At 43.7% G+C, this 21,498-nt stretch overlaps 1 protein-coding gene across 1 annotated transcript in view; it reads left to right on the top strand.

Annotated features, from left to right (window-relative positions):
• Positions 1-1,411: 1,411 nt before the first annotated feature.
• Positions 1,412-21,498, top strand: part of PEPD (peptidase D) — a 221,878-nt gene continuing 201,791 nt past the window's right edge. Inside the window, exons 1-3 of the mRNA XM_006016614.2 lie at positions 1,412-1,564; positions 10,922-11,105; positions 16,476-16,603. Coding sequence (XP_006016676.1) covers positions 1,521-1,564; positions 10,922-11,105; positions 16,476-16,603 — 356 coding nt within the window. The 5' untranslated portion in view covers positions 1,412-1,520. The remainder of the gene's footprint in view (positions 1,565-10,921; positions 11,106-16,475; positions 16,604-21,498) is intronic.

Genomic DNA, 21,498 nt, shown 5'->3' with positions numbered 1-21,498 from the left:
CATTAGGCCAGTCACAATTTCCAATCAGTTACTCTAATGTTAATGGAAAGCTAAGGCTTCCAATTTACTTAATATTTTATAAATTTCATGTTAGAAACACAAGAAATTTGATCGAAATAGTGAGGTTGCTGCTTGAGTTTGCTACAATTATACCAATGTTTTAAGCCGAGCGTTGAGTTAAGTCACTGTAGCCTTAACATGAATAGAAGGAAATTTAACATCCCCCTGCCCTACCCACTGACATAGTGAGGGCATACTTAGTAATTTTGCAAATATTTTTGCAAGTGTCTTCAAGCAGGTGGAGAGCCTGGCAAACAAATGATTGTGCACTTGTACTAAGTCATTGTTGATTACATTTTGGCTACGTGGGAATTTCATTAGAACAGTGATGATAGAAGTCTTGTTTTAAAAACACGATAGTCTCTTACTTAAATTATTGACCTTTATATTTTTTTTTGTATACAGCATATGACTCATGAGTGAGCTGTTCTGTTGCTATCCGATGGGGGGCACTCATATACATCAACAACTGTCATCTCAAAACAATATATGTTACTATTTTATAGAGGCACAGAGAAGCTAAACAAGTTTTTCAGGTCACACAGCAGCTCTTCTAGTCACACTTTAGTAGTTCATGCCTCTGAGTCTTTTCTTTTGCTGCTATATCACAGACAGTTACCTTGTATGTGAACCCTAGTACAAGAATCATTAATTTCTAGGTGGTTTATAATGTGTTTGAAATGAAAAATCAACAGAAGCTCTGAAGTGGTCGACCTTACTATCTAGGGGGTTGAAAGGAGCAGTGTGGAGCTGTCTCCTAAAGACGGGCATAAGCTTTGACATGCGTTGTGGCATCAAGGACTTTGAAGACTGCGCTAAATTAATTCTTAATTTAATAGCACTGAGTAAAGGAATCCCTTAACGTTACAGAGATTAGGATGCTGGGATGCATCCTGATGGCCTTGATGAATGGCTGTTTATTTAGGTGAGCTGTTACAAGAAAGCAGCACCTGTAGAAAGAGTTCAGTGTGTTTTACTCCTTCCCTGGTGCATTTCTCGGTGTGGAGATCTATGGTAGGTGCATGTTGGTGTGATGGGATGGATGGTAGGTGCGTTTCTTTATGACAGGCTCAGTGGCAGGTACATGTCTGTGCAAAGGGCTCTGTGGCAGGTGCGTTTCTATGTGGAAGGCTCTCTGGCAGGTGCATTTCTGTGCGAAGGGCTCTATGGCAGACGCAGCCCCTTGAGGCGCAACAACCACGTGCTCCCGAGCGTGGGCCCCGCCTCCCGCCTGCAGGGGCTTGAAGCAGCCCGAGCTGCGCCGAGGGGCGGGGCTTCGCTTGCCCGAGCCCAAGCCCGCCCCTTATGCTAATGACCTAACGCTGAGCGCCCCGTACCGGCGTCTCCCGGCCGCGAGAGGGCGGGGCCTCGCCCTCACTACCCAATGCCGCGCGGCGTGAGCCCGCCCCGGTCCCGCCTCCGCCCTCGCCCCGCGGCTCAGCTGACTGCCCGGCAGTCACATGACAGGCGAAGCCCGGCGCGGCAACATGGCGGCGGCGCAGGGGTAAGCGGGGTCCCAGGCCCTGCGCTGAGGGGAGTCTCCTGGGCCCGGCCCGGCCCGGGCTGGGCGCTGGGGCGGGGGCAGCTCGGGGCTGCGGTCGCGAAGCAACCGGCGCTTGGCACGTTTCTGTAGCGAGGTGAAAGCCCTGCTTCCCCCGTCCTCCAGGAGGGGCTCCGCATGTGCCTGGCCGGGGACACGGGGTTGCTGGCCTGTCCCTGGTCTGCTCACGTCTTGGGCCAGAGCATCACTGGGCAGCGTCCGAGGGCCTGTGGGCGCAGCGCGGTGCTGGGCGCAGTGTCCCCTGCGGTGCGCTCACTCTGAGCCTTCGCCTTTCACGCCTGTCCCAGTTCTGTCTTTTCTGTGTCCCCCAGCAATCAAGTGACCCCCTCAGCAAGGGGATGGGGGCTTCTCGCTTGACACGGTGGGTTTGGCACACATGCTGGAGCAGGGCACCAAAAGGCTTGGGTCGTGTGTGTGTGTGTGTGTAAACCACAGACATTTCCCCCCTTCCCCCCCCTTCTTTAGCCTCCTAGCTCTGTAGTTAGTTCCCTTTACTTGTAATGAAAACCTCTCATCTGTTCCCCTTCAAGTGAATGGTGTTAGAAAACTGGGGTGTTGCCTTCCTCTGTAGCCTGGGGCATGGCCCTGTACCTGGTCTCTCTCAGGTGTATATCAACAGCATTTAACAGAAACAGGACGTTGGCAGCTGTGGTTCTCCCACTTTACCTGCGGCAGGTTAGGGTGTTAAGCCTGTGTCGTGTCAGGGTTGATGGTAGATTTACCTAGAGTCTAGATTATGGCTTGGATGGGGTGGCATGGGTAGGGATGATCCTGCCTCAGGCAGAGGGTTGGATTAGCTGGTCTCCTTTTCAGCCCCACTTCTCTGAGGAAGTCAATGGCAGACTGTGTGCTGCAACTTGGATGGCCTATAGGCAGGAAGATTAGCAAGTCATCGATTTAAGGTGGCTGATGTTTTAGATTGTTATCATTACCAATGAGGAAAACATTCTTGGCTGTTGTTTTACTGTGTGTATTTGCAGCATGGATACACAGTAGCTGTTTTTGCTGTTTCCCTTGGAGAGTTGGTTTTCCCTCTTTCTCACATGGCCATAATACTTGATGTGGAAGTAAATGTTAACAGATATTAACTAGGACTTGTATTGTAGTTTATCTCTTTAAAATATATTGTTAGTGAAGAAAGGTTAATCTGTTCAGAAGTGCTGGCAGTTTACTGGGAAGATAAATGAAAGCAGAGTAGAGAGACACCTTTATGGACTAAAACAGAGATGCTTAAGTTTTTATGAGCCCAGGTTTGCTTCATCAGATGTCTTATGAAGCTTCAATCCTGGCTACTCCATACCAGTGGAATGTTATGTGCGTTTTACAGATAGACAAACTGAAGCACAGGAAAGTTAAAAGACTTGCTGGGAAACAGTGGAAGACCCAGAAATACAATAGGATTCTTGAGTCCTGCTGGGCTTTTTGATAGGTTTTTTGATATGATCAGATAGATCCAACAGGAACACATTGTAACATTTCTGAAAGTATTCAAACTTCAGATAAGCTTTGAATGTCAGAATGTCTATGATAAAAGAAAGAGGCACTTTTAAAAAAGATTATATCTTCATGTTCTTAGCTGCATTCACTTTCAGTATGGTATTGAGAATAAGGAGCCCTTGTTCTAGTCACATTTTAAAGTCATGTGTCTTTAGCGATGTGGACTAGGTGAATGTTTACATGTCTCTTGCAATGCATGTGAAACAAATACTTGCAGATTTGGGTTTAGAAATAACATAGTAATATTTTAATTTTATGCAAGTATTATATTGCAATAAATATGATCAATGGGACTACTCACATTTATTTCTTAGATTATAAAATCAACAGAATTACTTGGATGTAAATATTTGTAGGATTAATGGCCAAATTTATCCATGTAACTTTCCAGCGCAGTAGTATATATAAAAAATATCCAATCTTGTCTGGAAATCAACAGTAATTGTAGCGTAGATGGTTTTAGGTCATCACAAAAACAGCTCTTTTGGTTTCTGAGCTGTTGGTGTAAATACGCAAAGATCAAGTGAGTTTCATCTGCCTATGAGGTACCACTTAAGTGATAAGACAGTCAACAGACTGCCATGTCTGGTGTTTCAGGGATGTCAAACTCATCCAACCCATGAGGTGTGCAGGGCTGAGGCTGAAATGGACCCACAGGTTGGCTCTGCATGTCAGACCCAGTGCATGGGGCCAGTACAATGCGAGTGTGCAAAGCACATGCCAGTGGCACATGGGACCAGTCCAGGGTATATATTGCATGGAGCACTTATGCAGGATCAGCCCAGCTTTCTGGCTTCAGTGCACAGGGCCAGTCTGTGGGCCTGATCTCGATGGCCCCTGGATCTAGTGTACAGGACCGGTCCAGTGCAGGCACCGTGTGCAGCATGTGTCCTAAACCAGCCCCACATGCAGTGTGCTCACTGGCTCCAGTCCCAGGTGTGTTTTGCTTGTGGTTCGCAGGGGCTTGTCAGAGATCCATAGGCAGCACTGTGGGATGACAGGGCTCCACAGGCCAGATTCTCCGTGGCCCCTATCTTTGATATCCCTGCTGTGTCTGAAATTCCTGTTTAGTGTTGCATTCCTAAATACTGCCGACATCGCTTTTTAGTGTCACTGCTGTTAATAGAAAATCGGCCCTAAGGGCTAGCTGACTGCTTTCTTGAGGGTTCTTATGTAGCCTGGGTGGGGTGGGGGGGAAGTGATGCATTTAAAGGTGGAAAGAAGATGATAGATGGGCATACATGGAGCCTGATTCCACTAATTTGGGCAGCACTTTAATGGATTCTGCTCCTATTGTGGTCAACGCCTGTCTAGGCTTCTGCAGGGTTGCTTGTCGTTGTGGTACCTAAATGCCCAGAAAAGAACAAATAGAAGGAAGAGGAGAATAAACAAAAAGACCACACCAGGCAACTTGTTCTATAAAAAAAAATACAACCTCTTTCCCACAAAACCAAACTTTTTGCTCTGTATAATTTTCAGCGTGGACATTTGGTATGTTGCCTAGCAAGGTTATGTGAGTTCACGTTGTGCACTCTTTAAAGTGTTCAGGGAAGAATTTGAGCAGCTGAATAGAACTTTGCAAGAACCCCCCCTCCCTCATCCCCATAAAATGGTCCCAGAGTAATTGCATTTTTTGTATTTTAATGCATTGGCAGACATGTTAGGTTGCTAATAAAGGATGTTTTATTAATAGATTAGACTGAAGTTACCAAGTTTTGTTGTAGCCTGAAGTAGTTATTTCAGTTGGAGTTTGTCCTTGGTAGTCAAAGGTCTGAATGTGATTAAAAAGTTAATCATAATCTCCATTAAGTTTTGAAATGCAATCCTAACAGCATCCTATCAAGTCCAGGTTGTGGGAATATGTGCTGATGAGGGAGATCAAACTTTTTTTTTTAAACAGCAAATGCAGCATAAAGTCCTCAAGTAAAGATTAATTTTTTTCCTTTATGGGGGAAGTGTGGGCCAGGCTGTGCCAAACACCTGCATTTTTTCTTGTGCTCTGCTATAGTGGCTGCTTCCTGTCCCACGCCAGCCTATAATGTCATAAAATCATAGAAAATGAGGGTTGGAAGGGACCTCAGAAGGTCATCTAGTTCATCCCCCTGCTACATCATCCCAAGCAAAGCTTTTTCTAGCCAGTCTTAAAAGCCTCCAAGGATGAAGATTCCACCACCTCTCTGGGTAACCTGTTCCAGTGTTTTACTACCAACCTAGTGAGAACATTCTTCCTAATATCTAACCTAAACTTCCCTTGCTGCAGCCTGAGACCATTGTTCCTTGTTTTGTCATCTGCCACCACTGAGAACAGTCCAGCGCTAAACCCCTCTTCAGGTAGTTGAAGACTGCTATTAAATCCCCTCTCAGTCTTCTCTTCTCCAAAGTAAATAAGCCCAGCTCCCCCCAGCCTCTCCTCATCAATCATGTGCCCCAGCCCCTGAATCATTTTTGTTGCCCTCTGCTAGACTGTCTCCAATTTGTCCACTCCCTTTCTGTAGTGGGGGGCCCAAAACTGAACACAGTACTCCAGATGTGGCCTCACCGGTGCTGAATAGAGGGGAATAATCACTTCCTTGAACCTACTGGTAACATGCCTACCAATGCAGCCCAGTATGCCGTTGGCATTCTTTGCAACAAGGGCACACTACTGGCTCATATTCAGTTTATTGCTCGCTGTAACCCCCAGGTCCTTTTCTGCAGAGCTGCTGCTTAGCCAGTCAGCCCCCAGCCTGTACCAGCGCATGGGGTTGTTCCATCCTAAGTGCAGGACTTTGCACTTGTCATTGTTAAACCTCATGAGATTTCTTTTGGCCCAGTCTTCCAATTTGTCTCAGTCACTCTGAATCCTAGCCCTGCCTTCCGGTGTCATCTGCAAACTTGCTCAGGGTGCGCTCTGTGCCATCTTCCATGTCATTGATGCAGACATTGAACAAAACCAGCCCCAGGACTGATGCCTGGGGCACTTGAGCCATTCATTACTACCCTCTGAGTCTGATGCTTCAGCCAGGTTTTTATTCACCTTACTGTCTATTCATCCAGCCCATACTTCTTTGGCTTGCCTGCCAGAATGCTGTGGGACGCCATATGAAAAGCCTTGCTAAAATCAAGGTATACCGCATCCACTGGTCTCCCCATGTCCACAGAGCCAGTCATCTCATCAAAGAAGGCAGTCAGGTTGGTCAAGCATGATGTGCCTTCTTTTTCCCTTTGTCTGTATGAATGTGGCTGTATATTCTGGTGTAGGAGCATCTGAATAGGTCTCTCTATATGCATGCCCTCTTTTTCCTATTATGCTGACATCAGGGCAAATTAAATTTATTAGAATTGATGATAGATTATTTTCTGTTTCACAATCACTCTTGGTCTGAGTAATCTTGCCTGGACTATGTAAACTTGTTATATAGCCCAGCATGCATTACTGCAGTATAATACAAAGCAGGCTTTAACCTGAAAAACTAGCCCTTTACTTCTATTTAAAGTTAAAATCTTGTAAATCTTAAAAATACATCTCGCCAGGGTTGTGCAGACTTGCTTTGCCCATTCCTATGGCTGGGATTATTCTACAATGAAAGCTTAGTCTTTTCTACACTTGGGTTAATGTGTCTCACAGCTAGTGAACTGTAAGTCCCTAAACTTATCAATAATCAGGTTTGAGCTTTGTGCATCATGTGCTGAACTCCTAGATAATACTATCCTAAAGTCAGATTAGAGAAGATTTGTATTCTATCTTTCACCTTCTGAAATTATTTACACTGTTATATCAAAGTGTTATAAGCAAGTAAAATAAAAGTATTTTATTAGCTCTCTTATGCTGTGCCTGCAGTAAGAAATCATTTGGCTTAGGTTCCTGATGATAATGTCTTTCCTGAGTTTGTTCTACACAGTTATAAATCAAAGGTTACCTTTCAGACTTGTAATTTTCCATGAAAGCCAGACAATAATTAATACATGAAGGCACATTGCTTTAGTACTCTAAGGTTAACTTGGTTCAATTTTTCTCATCCTAGCAACAGTTCACCATAGGAACAACGTAACTGTATGCACTAGTATCATCTCTCTTAAAAGCATTGTATCTGATAGAAAATGACCTTCCAGCTGCTAAGAAGAATGTCTTCAATAAGCTGACAGGAAAGAGGTTGAACTATATTGAACAAGCTGAACTTAAATCATTGGTTTTTATTGTTAATACTACAGATGAGTGCTGTTGTGAAGCTCAAGATCACTTTTTCTTTATTGTAAATATAAAGTAGATGAATACTACCTCAGATTCTTTTCCTTTTAACTGATGAAATCACTCCTATAGTACACTAAAAGCAACTGCAACCATAATGTCTGGAGCTAAAACTCTAAAATATGTAATTATGGATTCACCACAACTAGATTATGAGTCATCACATACACTTATAGGATTTCAAATGCTTGAATTACCCTTGCCTCTTTTGAACAAAAGCAGATCCTCTAGGTAAAATAGTGAGTAGTCAAATACAAATAATTTATTTAGGCAGTGACATAGTGCAAAGATGTAGTTAAAATCTTATCTAAACCATGATAGATCAACTTTATGCGCAGCCTTGGGGCATAGCCAGGCAGCAACCCCCACTGCCAGACTGCTGCAGTGGGTAGAGGGTGCAGGGAACTCTGTTAGGGCTGCTTTAGAAGTCCAGCGGGCAGAAGGGGCTAGTGTCCCCAGATACCAATTGGCCTGGCCCCAGAAGCTCCTGAGAGCGAGTAGGCCCTGCTTGCCACGGCAGGTTTTTATACTGCTTAGATGCTGCCCCCAGGCTCTGGCTCCCCCTGGCTGCAGCTGTGAGAGGAGCTGGGCTGGGTTATTCTGTCCCAAGTGGCACAACTTGCCCCTCACCAAAGTACATGTCTGGGCACGTGCGCCAAGGCAAAAATCCCCAGCTCAAATTTGTGCCGTTCTCATTTTATTTCTGCGCTTTCTGACTTCTGAAAAATCTTTCTCCTTATTAACATATTGACTTCTCCTTATTTCTGGCAGGTTCTCTGCTTATTCTGCACATTTTGTTTCCTCCTGGTAGGTCTGCGGTCCTTCCCTATCGTTTCTTTTCCTTTTGCTTGGGGTGCAGATAATATTTGTACTTTTGACCTAAACAATTCCACGCCTCTTCAGCAGTTGAGTCCATGAATTCCAGACTTCAGCCGTCCTCTCTTATTTCTGTAGGTTTTTCAAAGTTTGTCCTTCTGAAGTCCAAAGCCTTAGTTTTAGATCCATTCTTGACTCTCCAGGAATTCAGACTGAATTAAATTCAACTCATGATTGCTTGATCTAAGCTCTTTTTCTTTGGTAGGTGTCCTATAAGATCTCCTTTAGTTGCTAAAACCAAAAAATTTCATCAGCAGTATTGCAGTCCACTTTCTTTCCACTCCTTGGCATTTCTTTCTCACAAGCTATGCTTATTTAACTGATTTCTCTCCTGGTATAGGGATTTTATGGAATTTTTCCAACCTTTTTCTTGATTTCATACTTTAAACCACTTATCTGTCATTCTAGCCTTGATCTTGGGAAGCTACTTCTCCCCCTTAAGGGGAGCCTGTTCCTTGTGAAAAGCCATGAATGCTTGTTTGTGGTCAGACCTCCTCAAACCTTTCCAAAAGTACTACTTCTGACAAAGTAGGCTATTGCCTGCTTCTGAACAAATTAGTTTATAAGGTGCCATCCTGCCCTGCCTTCTGCCTGACTTCAGACTAACAGGAGTAACTACCTCTCTTGCTAGTCCCTTAGCCATCTATTGATCTTCCTTATTTTCCTTCTGCCTTCGTTCTTCTTCCTTTGAGACAGGAAGAATCCGGTAGAATATCATTTGAACTCCAATTTCTGTAAGTGCCTTTTGCAGTCTAATAGCTGTCTTTTGATCTTTCCTAGGGAGTACCTGGCCTTATCCTTGTTTTTCATGTTGGAACAAATCAGTGGATTCTTGCCATGTGTTCCCACCAAGATTTTCTTGAATTTCAGGGTTATGCTGTTGGCAACAGTGTACACTTCTGGTTTCAGGGAGTTTCCCTACCCCTTTCCCCCTCTCTTGTAACAGCTCTTTCAGCTATATAAACCTGTTTTGTGTTAATCTTACTCTTTGGTCTTTTTTCCTTTCACTCTTCCTTCCATTTCTGTTTACAAATCTGGTCTTTGTTCTCTTTTAATTCCTCCTCTGTCCTTTGGGTCTGGTCACAATTCTGTTTCCTTCTTTGGGCCAGCTTCTTTTCTCTTTTTTCCGTGCCATCCCATCAGTACCTGTTCCCCCACCCCCAGCATGCTAAGTTAACTCCTTGTTTCTTTTTTTCTTCCCTTCCACTAGTTGGTTGCTTTCTTTACCTTGTTTCCGTGGTCACAGGCCTACATGTTTTTTTCCCTCCTTGTCTGAAGGTCTGCTCATCTCATAATTTTTTCTTTGGCTAACGTGTGTGCCTGTATTTCTAGCCCTTGGATATTTCACTCTGAACTCCATCATGTGATACTTCATGCATTTAGTAGCTCACTGGTACTTTGGGTTTGAGTCCTGTAGGCCACAAACTTTGGGGACACCAAGCTTCTGGCACTAAACATGGGGACACTAAGCTTCATTTGTGTCCCCTTCTATCCCCCCCTATTAATTTTCTCTGTGCAAACAGCATGCATGTATCAAAAACATTGTCATTTATGTGTACTTCTGCTATCTTTTTCCATTCTGTCACTGGTTGACCTGCTGTAGCTTGCTTTTGATGCTACATAGTATTCATTAATGTAATTTTGTCAGTATGAACATAACCTTTCTGTTTTTTTTAGCAACTCATTTTTTCCCATCTCCCATTTTTGCTCTGTAATGGCATATCTTTCAGGGCTGAGCGAAACTTTGGTCCCTGATTTGATTTGGCAGAGATTCGGCCCAATTTGGTGGCTGAATCTCCAAATTCGAATCGAATCAAAGGACCCTGTCATCTCTCTGAATCAGTTCAGAGTGATTCAGAAAGATTTGGAGATTTGGACACAGACACGGCTTTAAATGTGTTTTTCTATATACCTCAAGGTACCAGGCGGCTCGTGAAGGCTGCGATGCTGGGGTGGATGGAGCACCCCACAGGACTGCGGGAGGGTGGGGGGGCTCCCCAGCGTGCTCAGCAGCGGACCTGGAAGTGGATCAGAAGCACTTCCAGTCCACTTCTGGGTTTGCTGCCGAGCATGTGGAGGGTCCCCCGTGCTCCTGTGGGATGCTCTGTCTGCCCCAGCAGTGCAGCATTCACAAGCTATGCCTGGTACCTCAAGGTATGTAGACAATACTGTTAAAGCTGTGTCTATCGCCGAATCGCTGATTCTCTGAATTGGCATCGAATCTTCAGATTCGGATTCGCCAAATAGAATCAAGGACAGTGATCTGAATCAACGAATTGAATCGCTGTCCTCGATTTGGGGCGCATACCCCTAATATCTTTGCAGCCTGACACAGCCATTTTGTGCATCTCTTTTTTTTTAATTCTAGTTTGTTCAATAGTTTATTTAACTAACTTATGTGACATTTTATGGACTAAAACTGAAGTCATTTGTACCTGCTGTTACATTTACTGTTCATATGACTACAATTTTTTTTATTATTTCAGTCTTCCTTTCCTAAATGCCACGTGTAGTAGTGAGTAGAGAGAGAGAGATCCACTTATGACTTCTATAGCCAAATGAATGTATTACAGACTAATCTTAAACATGATTTAACTTTCCTCTCTGTGTTTATTTAAAATATCCCAGTGTCCCTCACTGATATTTCTAGTGTGTTATCTTGTGACAGTAACTGATTTTTTTTAAAACACCTTTTCTAGACCCTGTTTTTGGCTGGGAAAAGAAACTTTGCAAGTGCCAGTAGCACTCTTTGCCCTGAACAGAAAGCGACTGTGTGATCGACTGAGGCAGAATAATGATGTCCAGAAGAATTCCGTTGTCCTGTTGCAGGGTGGAGAGGACGCCCAGAGATACTGTACTGATACTGGCATTGTCTTCCGCCAGGTGAGATTTAGGTTTTATATACAGAAACAAAACCTTGACCCATGCTTTATCTCAGCTGTTCATTTTGCCTCTTCATTTAACTTTTCCTCCCCTTATTTCAGAAGAACATTTCCCTTAGATTGTTTTACTCCACCCTTCTTTAAAGAGTTTTGCTCCCATGTTGTTTCTGGTAGAAGGTTATTGACTAAATTCTGATTTAACATGTTTTTGATGTTGGTTCTCTGGGACTTGAGGCTGTTCTCTTCATGTTGAGCATAGAGAGCCTATTTCTTTTGATAGCTTATGTACTCTCTCTTTTCATGTTACCCAGCTTGGCCACAGACCTGGTTGAGATCTCTAGGCATGACCACATTAGGGATACTCAGTAATAATACTGAACTTAGTCTGAGGACAAACAGCACAATTTCTAACTTAGACGTTTTGTCCGTCCTGGGTCTCAGAAACTTTAGTCTTCTGACTGTGACCCTAGCATTTTATTATGGGTGTAAATTCTAACGAAGCCTTCTTACTGCTGCTGACATTTAAAGATAATCTAACTAATAGGGGTGTGCAAAATGGGCCGTATTTCATTTGGATTTGGCCCAAATTGGGGGACAGTGATTCGATTAATTGATTCAGATCATTGTCCCAATTCGATTCGGCCGAATCTGAAGGTTTGAGGCTGATTTGGAAAATCCGTGATTCAGCCATAGACACAGCTTTAAATGTTTTTTTCTACATGCCTTGAGTTACCAGGCGCGACTTGTGAACGCTGAGATGGTGGGGTGGATTGAGCGTCCCACAGGAGTGTGGGAATCCCCGCATGCTTGGCGGGAGACCCCTGCCCCTGCGCCTCCTTCGGCTTGGCGATTTGGCTGACGGGGGACCCTGGGTGCCCCCCCAGACCCAGGAGCCACCAGTTGCCAAGCTGGGCAGTGTGGGAAAGGTCCTCTGCACGCTCTGTGGCAGACCCGGAAGTGGACCGGAAATCCACTTTCAGGTCCGCTACTGAGTGCGCTGTGGACAGCCCCATGTTCCTATGGGATGCTCCATCTGTTTCAGCATCGCAGCATTCATGAGCCACCTGGTACCATGAGGTACGTAGAAAAAACATTTAAAGCTGTGTTTATATCCGAATCATCGAATCTTTGTGATTCGATTCAGAGAGATTAAAGGATTGATTGATTTGATTTGGATTTGGAGATTCAGCCGCTGAATTGGGCCGAATGTCTGCTGCCGAATCTCCACCAAATCGAATCAGTGACCAAAGTTTCACATGGCCCTAGTAACTACCTACCAGTATATACTCATTTATGTAATTCTAAAGTTAGAATTTACTACAAATGGTTGTGTCTACACAAGACATTTAATGTGGAGTTGCCTAATTAGCTCGTGGTAAAGTTTCAACATCTGTGTGTGTGGCCCTGTTAGGATGCAGGAAACCAATTAACTTTGCTATAGGTTAGTACTCGTAAATACAAGTACTGCACTGTGGCAGCATTTTTTAGTGCACAGCAAATGCATGTGTAGATGCTGACAGGGCTGGCTGGGGGAATGAGGGTGCTTCATTGCAGGGAGCTGCTTGCTGGCCAGCCCCCCATTGGAGCACCCTTGTACCACAGCCAGCCCCTCGGTAGGATGTTGACTGGGGATGGAGCAACCTTGGGCTGAGATACTGACTCCCTGGGCTCTCTGCCAGCAACCCAGCTCAACATGGTGTGGTTCTGGGTGCATGTGTAAATGTGGCACCCAGGAGCAATAAACTCTGGTGCAATATGTGCCAGATTTTGTGTCGCACAAATTTCTTGTGTAGGTGTGCCCAGTATCTTTCAAAATTGACTTCCAGAAGCATCTTTATAGTTCTTTGGCTCAGGCCGCAACCATATCACTAGTTAATTTTATGCTGAGCACATCGTGGCTAGTCCTCAGAAGGAGTTCAACATAATTGAATGATTTCAGTTAGAATTTAAGCTTAGTAGGTTATCTTGCTACAGGCTACTGTCTTCTGCTTTGTCAGTTATCAAATGAGGTCTAGAGTGCTGCTTCAGTTTATTCTGTGAACCAAACTGAACTTTCACATGTTACAGAGAAAGGAAGAAAAATGGCCCTTATCCTTTCATTGTGACAGCAGGTTTGTTAGCTGGCTGTCCCCTTGTTTTTTAGGGGATGATGCATAGTTCTTATAAGGTTTTACTATCCTTTCCTTTCTCTTCCTCACCATTTTTGCCATTTCTCTTTGCCTGCTCTCCAAGTTCTGTTCATTTCTTTTCCAATGCAAAATAACTTGACTCAAGGGTCTTGGTCACCTGTGCTACATTTTTTTTATTGCTGCCTCCTCCTTTCCAAGGGAACTTGCTCTGCTCCTCTCTATTTTGTCTAAAACTCTGCTTCACCTTAAGGCTGTGCCCAGAAGGCATAATAAGCCTGTTGTTTTTGCTTTAGTTTGTCTTTTTCCCCACCTCATCTGGCCATTTCATTTTGTTGTCCTTATGTTTGTATCACTGAGAAAATAATCACCGTCTGAAGTATCGTGTAATCTGAAAAAGAAAACAGGTTCCATAGCAAAAGTAATTTAATTTAAATTACAGTATTTGCTGAAATATAAAATGGGGTCCCTGTCCCCCAATCAGCATGGGGAATAACAACCCTGGTTTTATTACCATACCAAAGAACATTTTATTACATACCAGAAAATCCCATTAAATACATTATATATCATTAAACTGCTGCTAGAAGCAGCATGTGCTCAGTCATGGAAACCAACTATGAACTTGACTAAATACAACCCACACTGAGCATGCCTGTAGAACACATGGCTCGTATTAGACAACCATACTGATGGGAACTTAACACAAGGGGCAGGCTTTGTGGCCTCAGCAGGGCCTAGCAGGCCTGCAGTTTTCACCCCTCTCTGCCCCAAGACAGATACAGTCCCACAGGCACCCATGACACAAGTTTTGCCTGTCAGCAGCTACAGTTGCAGGGCCCCAGAACCCAGAAGCCCCTGCACCTATCTCCTTGACAGCTGGCAGGCTTCAGCAGGGGCTAGCAGGTCTGCAGCTTTCACCCTGCTGTGCCTTAACACACATTGTCACCCATGTCACGAGTTTTGCTTGTACGCAGCTTGAGGCACAGTTTCCCCTAAACCCCTGCACCTATCTCCTTGAAACTTGGCAGGCTTTGTTGTCTCAGCAGGGGCTGTCATGCCTGCAGTTTTGACCCCTCTGTGGCTTAACACATACACGTGACATGGGTTTTACTTTCAAGACTTTGGGGTGTGGTTTCCCCAAACCCCCTGCACTTATCTCCTTAAAACTTGGCAGGCTTCATGCCCTTAGAAGGGGCTACCATTCCTGCAAGATTCATTCAGATCAGGCCAGAAATAACAAAGTTTTATAGGCTGTTTCGATCTTCCCCATTATAGCTCGTGGGCAAAACTTTGAAACGGTGAACCTGTTTCGATGGTTACAGGGGTGGACAAATGAGAATAGGATGGGATTCAATACTGACAAGTGCAGGATGCTGCAGTAAGAACCAGCAGCATACCTATAGGTTGGGGAACTCTCTTCTTGAAAATACAGTGGCAGAAAGAGATCTTGGAGTCATTATCAATTCCAAGATGAACATGGGCCGCCAGTGCGAGGACACGGTCAGTAGGGCTAACCGCACCTTGTCGTGCATCCACAGATGCATCACAAGCAGGGCCAAGGAGGTGATCCTCCCCCTCTATGCAACATTGGTCAGGCCGCAGTTGGATTACTGCGTCCAGTTCTGGGTGCTGCACTTCAGGAGGGATGTGGACAGCATTCCGAGGGTCCAAAGGAGGGCCACTTGTATGATCCGAGGACAGCAGGGTAGACCCTACAAGGAGAGGCTATGGGACCTTAACCTGTTCAGCCTTCACAAGAGAAGGCTGAGAGGGGACCTGGTGGTCGTCTATAAACTTACTAAGGGGGACCAGCGGGGAATGGGAGAGACCTTGTTCCCCCGAGCGCCTCCCTGAGTAACAAGGAATAATGGCTGTAAGTTGTTAGAGAGTAGGTTCAGACTAGACATCAGGAGGCACTACTTCACGGTCAGGGAAGCTAGGATCTGTAACCAACTTCCAAGGGAAGTAGTACTGGTTCCTACCTTGGGGGTCTTTAAGAGGAGGCTTGATGATTACCTAACTGGGGTCATTTGAGCCCAGTTTTCTCTCCTGCAGGGGGTCGGACTAGAAGATCTGCAAGGTCCCTTCCGACCCTGTATCTATGAATCTATGTTTTGAATCGAAACAAAATTCGAAATGGAACGCAGTTCCATCGAAACATCAAAACGCTGGTTGAAACAGAACGCTGCCATTTCGCACAGCCTTACTGAACAGGACCTTTCTTTCCCGTTTTGCAATGATTACTGTTTCTTCACTAGCCTTAATTGTCTGACAAACTTTACTATACTACTATGTAGATGAGAGGCTCTGTTGCCCCCTCTCTCAGCCTGTTGCATGTGATTATTGTGACTCTGCCCTCCAAGGGGTGGACCTGGACCAGGCAGCCCCATGCCTCACCTGCATATAAATTTTTGGAGGGGCTAATTAGCATGTGAATCCTTTGGGGATATCTGGAGTATACACACATACTGAGCAATACTGGGCTGTGGGGTCACCCTGGCTTGAAATGCTATTGACTGGCAGAGCCCAGTGAACTATTCTGAGCCATTTGGCTCTGGACTGGTATCATGCACAGTTGGCACTATGTATAAGCAGGTATAAAAGTGTGCATATGGAGTACCTGTGCTGAAACTTGTAGCAGTTTGCAACAAGTTAACATGATCAATTCTTGGTGATCTAAGGCTATAGGTACCCATAGCAATTTGCATATATGCACAATACAAATTACTGTATATATGTTTATTCAAAGTCAAGTGCTTTTGATCCCTTGTTTAAAATTAAGAAGTTTTCCTGTTTAAAGTGTGGGGGGGAATGGGGCATGGGGTAGGCAATTCCCGCAGTTCTGTGTCTGCCCCTGAGTCTGAGTTGTGGGCAGAATCAGACCCACAGCTGCCTTCTGTCCCACCTGTGCTTGCCATCTGCAGCTTCTGCCCTCTGCACAGGGCAAGGCCCCCGCACCAGCCACTATTTTCCCTGCTGTAGCAGTTGGAGGGGGGAGGATTTTAAGACAACCCTCTGATAATTAGATTCTATATTTGAAAAATTGGAACAGATTTATAAATTTTCCATATATAGAATCTAAATTATTGGGGTGGTCATCTTATATTAGGGTTATCTTTTATATTCAAGTAAATACAATATCTTTAATCAATTATTGGCACTGTGCTGCATTCCATTAGTGTCTTGAGGGCTGGAGAAGTGAGGAATTTATTCTGTAATGATTTTTTTTGTACTTTATTTAGGAATCGTATTTTCATTGGACTTTTGGAGTGACTGAAGCCGACTGCTATGGAGCAGTTGATGTTGATACTGGAAGATCGATTCTATTTGTCCCCAAACTCCCTGAAAGCTACGCAGTTTGGATGGGAAAGTAAGGCATTGCTCCCCCGTCCCTCAATATAGACCATTTATATCACAATTTTGATGCATCTGTTAACTGTATGCATAATGTAATCAGTTGATACCTCAGGTTTTGAGGTGATTTTAACAATAGCAAGAAGTGCTGGATTAACCACAGTGAAGATGTGAAATCTTCTGTTTAGTCACAGAACTAGGAATGTATGCAGCATGCATTTTTAGGCTGCCTCGATTTAACTCAGCCCTGACTTGGAGGGACCTATCCTAATAGTGAAGAGGTAGCCCAGTATCTACCTTAACCTGTTTTTTAGATTCCAAGCAGAGATTACCAGCAAATAGATCATTTGCAATGACATGCTGTCTGAAGCATGATTTTTGAGAAGAATGGAGCTAAGTTGAAAGAAGCTTATTTCATGTGTACCCAGTACATATAAGTAATCAGAATATTTAATCGCTTAGGATGTTATATTGTTCGAGATGAAAAAAAATTAAATTGATGTATAATCTCTGATGACGCTGGCTCAGTCATTAATTTATCATGTGATCTTTGGTAAATTACTTGATCTGCTTGCATTTAAAAATAAAACTCGGTATAGAAGAATTCCAAGTGAAAACTGCGTTGTGAAGTTTCCTGTATAACATATGTATGTAAGTACCTGCTGTCATGAAGAGCTGAGCAGTTTCTCTGTGGATTGGCTTGAGGCTTGTGAGCAGCTCACAGGATCAGACCGTAAATTATAATTATGATGTGTGTCTGACATTCCTGTCATTTAAAGGCTGCCTCACCCATGCCTCCTTTTTTGAATGTAGAGATTCAGGACTAAGTGGGGATGTGGTAGCTTTTCTGTTCTTTACTACTTTTAAGCATGGTGGCAGAATATACCTTAACCTCCCCTACGTTTTAAAAAAAATATAGCTCTGTCAACCTGTGTAAATGACTGCATTATCTTTTATGACTTACGTGTGACTCGGTTTCCCCACTCAATTATGTACTGCTGCCTGCCTAAAGGCATAGAGTTAAATCAAAAGAGGCTGTAAAGAGTTTGCTGAAGAAACCAGGCAAAAAACCTGAAATTGTGGTTTATATAAGGGGTATGTATCCCCCTCACATACAACAGCTAGGTTTATAGCACTGAAGAGAAAATCCTCATCTGCAAACCTGGTAGGAGGCTGTTTGGTCAATATTGAGAAAAAGGAATGGAAAGCTACTTATTTGTCTAAGCATTGGACTGAGGGACAGAGCAGGTATTGGAGTAAAAGAGGAAAGGTTGCCCAAGGTGTCAGTGGAAAAGCTGATATTCCAGAAGGGATGCAGTCAAAGGCAGAGAGGCCCATGCTCTGAAACCAGTGCAGGCACTTTCTCCCAACTCACTAATAGGAAATAAGCAGCTTCTCCCTGAGTTATGGATAGAGAGTATGGGTAATTAGGTCTGGGTTAGGCAAGAACATGTACATTGTAAGATGCTTCTCAGCATACTTTGTAAGGCCCTAAAAAGGGAGAAGTGCGCAGGCAGCCCAGGAGCTATCACAAGATCAATGCTAGGCATTTTACTAAAATGATTGATGCAATTCAGAAGTACTACATGTACATCTGTACATGTGCCTTACATGTATGCACACACACACATTTCTAGTGCTAATTCCCACTTGTAGGATACGTAGTGCTTCTGAGTTGCATCTTTCATTTTTGTAAAATGCTTAGCATTGTTCTTGTCATAGATGGTACTAATATAGTTAATATTAACACGCAGTACTAATTCCCACTAGAGTCTACAGCAGTTTGTTAGAGGAGATTGGCAAGTGGATCTTCCATTCTTCCACCCTTGCTATCCTAGTAACATGGGAGCTGTTACACTTGAGATCCTTGGACCGATACTCTTCAATGTCTTCATCAGCGACTTGGACAAGGGAGTGAAATGTACTCTGTTCAAGTTTGCAGATGACACAAAGCTATGGGGAGAAGTGGACATGCCGGAGGGCAGGGAACAGCTGCAAGCAGACCTGGACAGGTTGGACAAGTGGGCAGAAAACAACAGAATGCAGTTCAACAAGGAGAAATGCAAAGTGCTGCACCTAGGGAGGAAAAATGTCCAGCACACCTACAGCCTAGGGAATGACCTGCTGGGCGGCACGGAAGTGGAAAGGGATCTTGGAGTCCTAGTGGACTCCAAGATGAGCATGAGTCGGCAGTGTGACGAAGCCATCAGAAAAGCCAATGGCACTTTATCGTGCATCAGCAGATGCATGACGAATAGATCCAAGGAGGTGATACTTCCCCTCTATCGGGCACTGGTCAGACCGCAGTTGGAGTACTGCGTGCAGTTCTGGGTGCCGCACTTCAAGAGGGATGCGGATAACCTGGAGAGGGTCCAGAGAAGGGCCACTTGCATGGTTAAGGGCTTGCAGACCAAGCCCTACGAGGAGAGACTAGAGAACCTGGACCTTTTCAGCCTCCGCAAGAGAAGGTTGAGAGGCGACTTTGTGGCTGCCTATAAGTTCATCACGGGGGCACAGAAGGGAATTGGTGAGGTTTTATTCACCAAGGCGCCCCCGGGGGTTACAAGAAATAATGGCCACAAGCTTGCAGAGAGCAGATTTAGACTGGACATTATGAAGAACTTCTTCACAGTTAGAGTGGCCAAGCTTTCCTGCTTATGCAGGGGGTCGGACTCGATGATCTATTGAGGTCCCTTCCGACCCTAACATCTATGAATCTATGAAAGTCCAGATGCTTCAGGAAAGCATGTGGGGGAAACTGTCTGTTCCCATCCTGATTTCTCATAGGTAAGGCTTATCTTAAATCTGAAGCATGAAGATTAATATTTCCCTTGTTTTTCCAGTATTGGTAACTGTGAAAACTGGGTTGTTTTGATCGCCATATTAATGTCTGATTCTGTTGTGAATCTTGCTGAGCTAGGAGTTTGGGAGTCCTTTTTCAAGAGTCTTAAATATTCTGGACTAAGGGCTACCGGTCCTTCCATTAGTTAATTTAATGTATAGGTCAGTAAAGCATAAAATCGCAAAGCTTTTTATTTTAGAGCATAACAATGCAGTGCTCTCTGGGTAAACCTTTGCAGACTTCTTTAAATGTTACTTAGGTGTTACAAACCCCCAGGCTTACCATGAGTGTGCTTGGAAGTGTGGGGATGCTGAAAATGCTAATGCTGACATTTGCTTACAAGTCTGTCTCCTTGGATCTCATCCTAAATGGTGCTCAATGAGCACTCAAATTCATCTAGGCTCTCCCCCCCTGCTCCCTGTGAGGGATTTCTGCATGTTAAAGAATCTAGAGCACTTTCAGCTAACTTCCTTCTTGAGTCCTGTTTTGAATTGTAATTGCGCCCATAATGTGCTCAGTTGCAAATATTTGGTCATCCATAAAACAGTCCTGTAGATCCCCATGGTGCTTGATTGGAAGGGGGTGGAGTGGAGGGTAACACCCATTTTTCTGTTTTTAATACTTTGGGGTTCTTGCTTTGAGCCCACTATATCTTTTCAGTTTGAACATTAAGATGTTATATTTGCAATATCTTTGCCAAGTAGGAAATATCCCTGTTTTGTACATGGGCTGTAAAGATGCAGAGTGAGACCCTGAGCCTTCAGTCACATAGGAAAATGCTTCTTATTATTTGCATGAATAGGCCTGTGGGAGTCGGTTGGGTTACTCATTCTTAAAGAGAGGGGTGGGGGAAGGAAGTTTGCAGGTCAGGGTCAGAAAAGAAAGGTTTCTGCAGATCAAGTACTTGAATCCAGGTATTCTGCATCTCAGACCAGTTGCAGAACCAAGAAGCCTTTAGTAGACTAAGCTTTTCATTCTTTCTTGTGTAAAGGCATAAGCACCTGTCTTTCCAAGTTCAGTCATAGTAATTAATGTTTCTAGTAAAAAGTGCTCAAAACTTACAGCACTTGGTGTAGTGGCGCATTTATATTCATTTATTTTTTTTTTAGAATCTTAATAATATTTAGACTAAGTCTGAGAAGTTGTAATTTTTTTGGCCTCTAATGTTTACAATCTAGAATTGATTCTGATTTAATATTTTGAGCTCTGAGGGTATAGCATTTTTAATTGGAGCTATTACTTTTATTTTAATGCTAATTTTGAGAAAAAGAATATAGTTGCAGCCAATTCCATATGCTAAACTGTGTCAGACCATATGGCAGGGCATGGCTGCTGTCTTCTGAGAGAGTTTTATGTGTATTATTGTCTTAGAGCTACCTTGGAACTGAAATTGTTTGTGATCATTTTAGAGTCTGAATACTATTATCTGAAAAGTTAACATTAAAAAGATGCGTGTGTTCAGCAAGGTGCTAGATTCTCCTTTAACTATCATATGTATGACAAACCTTGTTCCCTAGTATTGGTTATTTGCTTGTTTGAAGGCAAAGATTTTCCTCCTTTTCCTTGATTTTTTTTTTTTTAATTTAATTTTGTATTCTTTTAATTCAGATTAGCTGTTTCCTTTCCATGCTGATCATGAGTGTCTATGAAAAAAGGTATTAATCTGTATCCATCTCTCATGTTGTGCTGCTGCAGAAAGTAGTATTCATTGCAACACGCAGAGTGCAGCTGCCTCAGTCTAATGTTGTGAATTCTCATTATCAGTTTGTTTGCTGAATTATAGATTTCTTAAATAAGATATTTTTATAAAAGTTTATTGTAATTATCCTCCCTGGCAGAGTACAATTGAGTATTTATTTTTATCAACGCATCTTTTTGTTCTCTAGATTCTTCTCCCTACCCCGTCTGGATCCTGTTTGATTCTTGTTTTCATTTCTGGCAGCCACTGTCATGTACCTTTTCTACTTGTCAGAAGGGTGGATGAATAACTCATTTGTGAGTCAGTAGCAGTTCTGCTTCATAAGCTAGTTGGCAGGGGGTACTGCACAGTGCTAGGGGTTGTGTTCTTT

This window comes from Alligator sinensis, unplaced genomic scaffold (assembly GCF_000455745.1).
Source record: "Alligator sinensis unplaced genomic scaffold, ASM45574v1 scaffold170_1, whole genome shotgun sequence".
Taxonomy (NCBI): domain Eukaryota; kingdom Metazoa; phylum Chordata; order Crocodylia; family Alligatoridae; genus Alligator; species Alligator sinensis.
Note: the sequence above shows the minus strand (reverse complement) of the source record. Positions and strands in the feature narration are given on the sequence as shown.